We start from the raw sequence: 7252 nt of genomic DNA, 5'->3' as shown, positions 1-7252 counted from the left end.
GATGGCTACGGGATCTGGTGCCGACACGGAAAAGGCATGCATGCAGAGTGGTGGAAGGATGATGATGATGATGAAGCGGCCGGTGTACGCCATTACCTGATCCTACTACTAACCAACCACTGTCGTTGAGAACAGACCCGATAACGGAAAACCCTTCTCTTTGCATTTCACGCCTCGCCAACCTAGGCCCGCGGTCGGCACCGTGTCGTGTCCGCCTGCGCCCGACGTCCGGTCCGAATTGCACACACACAACACCCAACCGGGCGTGCTCGCCGGCCGGCCACCCCAATCCCACCCGCCCGACCGGAGCCGCCACCCAGCCAAATCCGCCGTCGCTCGCCTGCATAGTTCCGGCACCAGCTCAGGTGAGCACCTACCACCGCGCCATTCTTCCGGATCCCTCCCGCCCGCCCGCGCGGCATTTGCCATTTGGCGCTCCGGGACGTGGAGCGCCCCGCCCCGGCCCCCGTCCCCGCGCGCGATGCCGGCGGCCTCCTCCTTGTTCTCGTTGTAGGAGGAGGAGGGATCTCTCTCTGTCTCTCTGTCTCTGTCTCCAAGCCCGAGGAGGAAGCATGGCCGAGGCGGGCGCGGACGCCGCCCTGGCCGCCGCGCCCGCGGAGGTCGTGTCCCCGCGATCCACCTACTTCCGGCAGCGGAGCATGCACAGCCCGGATCTGGACCGCAAGGCCTTCGACGTGGAGAACCCGCCGGCGCCCTCCGCCGTCTGCGTAGGCGGGCTCCGCCCCAGCGAGTCCGTCGCCAAGCTGGAGTCGCTGGAGCGGGCGGAGCGCGCCGCGCTGGCGCCGGCGGTCGTGCTCAAGACGGGCTTCTACATCCTCGTCTGGTACACCTTCAGCACCTGCCTCACCCTGTGAGTTGCTCCGGATCTCCTCCTCGCTACCTACCTCCTCTGTTCCCTCGCCCATGACTCATGTCGTCTCGATCAACATGAAAATGATTTCTTTACTTCCTCCTCCTCCTTCCTGGGTCCCTAGATACAATAAGACGCTGCTGGGGGACAAGCTCGGCAAGTTCCCGGCGCCGCTGCTGATGAACACTGTGCACTTCGCGCTGCAGGCCGCGCTATCCAAGATCATCCTGCTCTTCCAGGCCAAGGGGATCGACACTGCGGTCGACATGAGCTGGAAGGATTACTTCATGAGAGGTGCGCATCTCCTTAATTGGCCTTCTCGTTTCTTCTCGGGTCGGTATAAATTCTGATTGTTCATGCTTCTTTCTTTGTCTTTCTTATTCCTATCTGCAGTCGTCCCAACTGCTCTGGGAACCGCCTTGGACATCAACCTGAGCAACGCGTCTCTGGTGTTCATCACGGTCACGTTCGCTACCATGGTCTGTTGTCCGCAAAATGATTCATTCCACTTTATCCCTTTATTAAATTCATTTGGTTCAGCTGCCTGGCTGGATAGCTAACTTGAATCTTCACCTTTTGCAGTGTAAATCAGCCTCGCCGATATTTCTTTTGCTATTCGCCTTTGCATTTAGGTGAGCCTCGAAACTGGATGCTGCTGTAGCATGCTAATGCTAGTAAATTGGGCAGTTTTAGTTGTGATGTGCATTCTGTTTGCACTGCTTATTGTTTCTTCAGCATGCTAGTTAGTTGTAGTGTTGATCTATCCATATTAGCAGATGTCGGCATGCACCTTTACTAGCTTGCATTAACCAACATAATGGGTCGTTACTCTATGTCCTTCCTACTTCTGAAGATTATAATTCAAAGGAGCCAATGCTGCAACTGATCTGTCTTATGGCTGAGTTAAGCTACTAGTACAAAAGCTACATTACTGATTCACTCATGCACAATCAAAACTGTGTCGATCGGAGACATAATGAAATTTAAAAAGGAGCCATCTTTGAACCACAGATGAATTACTAATTTGGACGGTGAATAATCATGCCCACGCCAGTTGATTCTGTAACATCCATTTATTTCCCCTATGCAGCTAACATCTACAACAGTTTTACTTTGCTGTCCTCGTTTGCTTTCTGTTTATATGGCTCTAAAAATTGCCTCCTGGTTTACAAGGTTGGAGAGCCCCAGCATCAAGCTTCTAGGAATCATAGTCGTCATTTCTATTGGTGTTCTGTTGACAGGTATGTAGCCTCAGGGGGTTTAAATGTATATACTTTATTATGGTCAGCTGCTGAGCAAATAGTTTCTTCAGTATCAGCTAGTTTATCACTATGATGATTGCACTATTCACCTTTTGTGGTTGTCCATCGTTGTAATTATTACACTTTGGTTTATAGTATAATTTCCAATACTTTCCATTGGCAAAGTACACTACTTTCAAGCAAGTCAAAGTTGACCTAACGATCGCCAAATCTTAATAGATCCAACACCACAATTGAATGGAGAACTGAGATGTTCTGGAAACTAGGCTCTCCACTGGCGATCATTTTAGATTTTGAACATTTGGATGACCAGATTGTTTTGGGATACTTTAGCACAGTTATTTAAGCGATTTGACTGCCTCACCAAGTGGAAGCTATTGTTCTTCAAGGTAGTTTCAATCCAGTACTTACCTGAGACTGCTGCGCAACGTATCCGTGCTTGTATTCTTTCGAGCCACCATCTGTGGCTGTATATATTCCTGCTCCATGTATCTGTGAAACTCAGCCCAATAATTCCAGTTTTGTAGCTGATAATTTTCTTGTCTGAGTCACTGAAATCGTTGCCATTAACTTTGTACTCCATTTTTAATGCTTCAATACAATATGCATCTTGGACTAACCTTATGCGATTTAATAATATAAATTTCATCAGTTGCCAGGGAGACCGACTTCGACTTCTGGGGCTTCATTTTTGTGACACTTGCTGCTGTTATGTCAGGATTCCGCTGGTCCATGACTCAGATTCTGTTGCAAGTAAGTGTAATTACTAATGTTACTCATGTTCTTTGAGAGTTATCACCAACCTCTCATATTTCTCTTTTGTTGTGTACTTGCTGTGCTAACGTTTTGTTTTTTCATGTGCATGTGGATTTGATCTTTCAAGAAAGATAGCTACGGTATGTTATCTTTGCTTCACATGCACACTTCAATACTTGTTATGCCCAACAGTGCTATTGTATCTTTTCTGCATATCGATGAAACCATCTGTTTAATTGAATTAAGGCATTTGCCCTGGGTTTAGGAAGCTTGGTTCTTGCAGTTCTGTCTCTGTATGTTATCTTTGCTTCACATGCACACTTCAATACTTGTTATGCCCAACAGTGCTATTGTATCTTTTCTGCATATCGATGAAACCATCTGTTTAATTGAATTAAGGCATTTGCCCTGGGTTTAGGAAGCTTGGTTCTTGCAGTTCTGTCTCTGCTGAATGAGGTGATGAACTTGAAAATATGGTTCCTTGAGGGTGTTGGATGAGCCACCGTACATTTCTAACTAGGAAGAAATAATCAAGTGGTATAGCAATTAAGAACTTATAATTGATACCCGAATTTGCTATAGAATCTGAAGTATGGGTTTCATGATGTTGATCTTAAGCTTTGGAAGTATCCGGAACAAGGTTCCTCTTTCATAGATATTAGTTATAGTTTCTGCTGGATCCATCCCGTTTGTCCTACGAGCTCTCGCTCCAGCTTTTCATCTGGAGTCCAGAGCTTGGATAAATGTAGGGCAAATGTTATTTTAGTAAACTTCGCAATCCTTATTTGACTACTAGGTGTTCACGAGTTCAATGATCCATCTTCTTTTGGCAGGCTTAAAAGATCCAATTACCCTGATGAGTCATGTTACCCCAGTGATGGCCATAGCCACCATGGTACTATCTCTCCTGTTGGATCCTTGGAGTGATTTTCGGAAGAATACATATTTTGATAACCCGTGGCACGTCATGCGCAGTATCTTACTTATGCTAATCGGAGGAAGCCTGGCCTTTTTCATGGTAAGTGTTTGTTTGATTACAAAACAAACTTGTCAGAAATACCATTGATAACTGGATGTCATGATATCTTATTCGATTGCAGGTGTTGACGGAGTATATACTTGTTTCAGCAACAAGTGCCATAACCGTGACAATAGCTGGGGTAGTAAAAGAATCTGTAACAATCTTGGTAATAATTTAAATGTATTTTTTCGTAAACGATTAATTGCTGTATATTTACTTGCATTTGTATGGAAATGTGAATTCTCAAGCACCTTCCAGATCAAGCACCTTCCAGAGTAATATATTTCTATATCAGCTGATATTAATGCGAATACTGTTATTAATTATTAATGACACCTCAGTTCCGCTAAAAAAAAATGACACATCACTTCAAATGAAGGATGAGATAGGTGATTAGCAATTGATAACTCATGTCAAGTTAGAATTGAATTCTGAACCCCAAAATGGAACTGATCTGTTGTTTGTTCGAAAGTTAAGACGCATCAAAGGCAAAAAAAATCCATTCACTAGTTACTTCATTTTTGGCATATACTAGAAAAGGCTTGAGCTATAAGTAGTTTTATGCAAAAATCCAACATCATATCTTTTGTATGATCCTCTGTTGGATTGCTGGCTGTACCTTGAAGATAGGTATTGTACTTGGTACCATGACCCGACTGGGAAGTGTTTCATACATTGTTCTTAGATTCTATATGATTCAGAACATACATCTTCTAGTAATTGTTGTCTATTATGAACGAACTTTTTTACTTTGGCCTTTCAGGTTGCAGTATTTTATTTCCATGATGAATTTACTTGGTTGAAAGGGGTTGGTCTTATCACTATTATGATTGGTGTTAGCTTATTCAATTGGTACAAGTAAGTGACTCTTTTCCAGTTTTAATATGGTTTCGAAATATTAGTTCATGGACAACACAATCAAAGACTTCATTATAATTCTTTGTGGGGATTGAATGGAGCAGTATGTGTTCGCTGGGTCAAGTTATAGTGCTATGCAAATAAAATTTCTTTAGTTAACATTTAGTCAAGTTCTAATATGTATTTTCTTCTCAAAAGTAAATAATGTTTACCCAGATGATGTTTTGATTAATCATGCTACCATCCAGACAAGTTCAGAACGGAGGCATGAAAACTGAACTGGTGAAAACCAAAATAAGTCGGCCACAAAGTTCATTTATTTTGACTTGTTGAATAGTATTAGTCCCATTATTTTTTCTGGCTAACTATTTAGCATCTGTTATGGTGCTACCTAAGAGTTTATTTAAAGTTACAGTACAGTAGTCAACTAATTGTCTGTCCATTTTGCGCATAGATGGACAAAGACATTTGAAAACATTTTCCGTTGTTTTGCTTATGTCAAAATAGTTGAGGTTGAAATTCACGTTCATCTTCAAATTGATACTTTCTTGATATTGCGGCGAATCGATCGTAGGGAATTTGGCATACTATATTCATCTTTTCTTGGTGTCTTACTATTTATGGCTAATGACAGATATGACAAATTCAAAAGGGGACAGATAAATGAGGATGGAGTCACTTCACCTTCATTTAGTGGAGATGCCAAATACATCATTCTAGATGACTCGGAATATCATGATGAATTTCTGGATGAAGATACATAATTTTTGAATGTGGTAACATTTTAACTGCCACTTGGTAAGGATTTCTCGCATATCTTGTAAAACAAGAACTGCTTGCACGATTGAGCAGACTTTGGCACACAGACGTCACTCATGTGTACATGCCGCTATTGAAAGTGACTAGTACATGTTATCTGTGTCCAAGTAAAAGCAATACTTAAACATAATGAATATTGTTCCATAGATTGTTTTGTACTGGAGTACTAGGTATCAGTGCATAAACAGTTCAACATATGGAACAAATATGACGAATATCAGAACATGAAACTAGATACGGTTCTGTGATGTCTGACAAAGTTTTAGGAAGAGAAATCTTGATCAAATACTTGAACTCGCGGAAAAACCCAACATATTTGACCACTTGGGAGTATCATTCCTGAGTCCTGACATGGCAATAATGTTTGTTAAGATTATTGAGCTCTTTACCTTGCACTTTGTTTCTTCTTCCCATAACAAATATACTGATTATAATCGATCTAATTTTGGCAGGATTGTCAAATGTTGATATCTTTAGACCATTCATGGCTGCCTGTTGAAATAAGTTCTCATGGTGGTTTTCCACTAAGACATACGGACAAACACGCAAGCAATTAGCATGAGCTTAATCCATCTCAAATCCAGGATGGATGCTCAAGACTAGCCACTCAAATTACAGCACCATACCATGACCTTACTTCATCTGGAAATTTTGGGAGGACTGGCAGCTGGTACAAATCAGCCTGGTTGTTCATGATGGAAGTTACTGAGAACTGACAGATATTTGCGTGTTTTTTTCCACTTTGTGTGAGCGGCTGAGCGCATCATGCACATATTCATTACTGAACCTCCACAATTTTGATGCCTAGGTATATTCATCTTCTATGTAGATTGGGTTGTAAGTCCGACCACACATACCACACGTGTTGTTCCCTTGAAAGTTAGGGACAGCCTCTGATTACTTGTAATCTGTAAAACCGAGTGAAAAGGATTGTTATTCTCTACTGTATCTTGTACCATTGTTTTTTTTTTTTGCGAGAAATCCACCGATCTATTAATAATCATCAACAGTAGTACAAATAAGCCAAAAAGTAAAAAAATTACAAATTGGTACTCGGACCACCTAGCGACGACTACAAACACTAGCACGAGCTAAAGGCGCGCCGCTGTCCTCGCCCCTCCATCGCCGGAGTCGGGCAAAGCTTGTCGTAGTAGAGCTTGTTGTAGTAGACAGACGGGAAGTCGTGCTAAGGTCCCAAAGGACCAGCGCACAAGAGCAGCAACCATCGCCAATGATGACAACCGTAGATCGGAAGAGACTATCATGAAACCACACCAATAAACACGAAAACCGACCGGATCTCAGGAGATCCGATGGGCACACAACTCCACGCGCCCTCCGTCGGCGCTAGATGCACCACCGGAGCGAGGATAGGGCGGGAGGACCTTATTCCGACTTCGGGATGTAGCCGCCGCCTCAACATCCCAAAAGAGAGACTGAAAAGCAAACTAAATTAAGAACGGAAACTCCCCGCCGGCGAGGGACCGTGGTCCGCCACACCTCCAAGGCCCCAAGGCCACCGGAGGCGGAGCGGACCGACGGTATCGCCACCGAGGAGGACGGAACCCTAGATGGGTTTTGTGGCTTCTTTCCGCCGCCTCCTGGGCTCCTTCGCACGCGTACCGGTTCGTGATCTGTCCGTCCAGTGTATCTTGTACCATTGTT

General features: G+C 43.6%; 1 protein-coding gene across 1 annotated transcript; it reads left to right on the top strand.

Moving 5' to 3' along the window:
• The first annotated feature begins 572 nt into the window (after positions 1-572).
• On the top strand, positions 573-6331 carry LOC124705466 (probable sugar phosphate/phosphate translocator At1g06470). Its single transcript, XM_047237185.1, has 12 exons — positions 573-871; positions 996-1165; positions 1265-1350; positions 1454-1503; positions 2045-2112; positions 2786-2886; positions 3017-3029; positions 3723-3907; positions 3990-4076; positions 4674-4768; positions 5403-5566; positions 6040-6331. Exons 1-11 carry the CDS (start codon positions 573-575, stop codon positions 5530-5532), a joined length of 1284 nt encoding a protein of 427 aa, XP_047093141.1. The 3' UTR covers positions 5533-5566; positions 6040-6331.
• Positions 6332-7252: the final 921 nt, after the last annotated feature.

This window comes from Lolium rigidum, chromosome 1, assembly GCF_022539505.1.
Source record: "Lolium rigidum isolate FL_2022 chromosome 1, APGP_CSIRO_Lrig_0.1, whole genome shotgun sequence".
Lineage (NCBI taxonomy): Eukaryota > Viridiplantae > Streptophyta > Magnoliopsida > Poales > Poaceae > Lolium > Lolium rigidum.
Note: the sequence above shows the minus strand (reverse complement) of the source record. Positions and strands in the feature narration are given on the sequence as shown.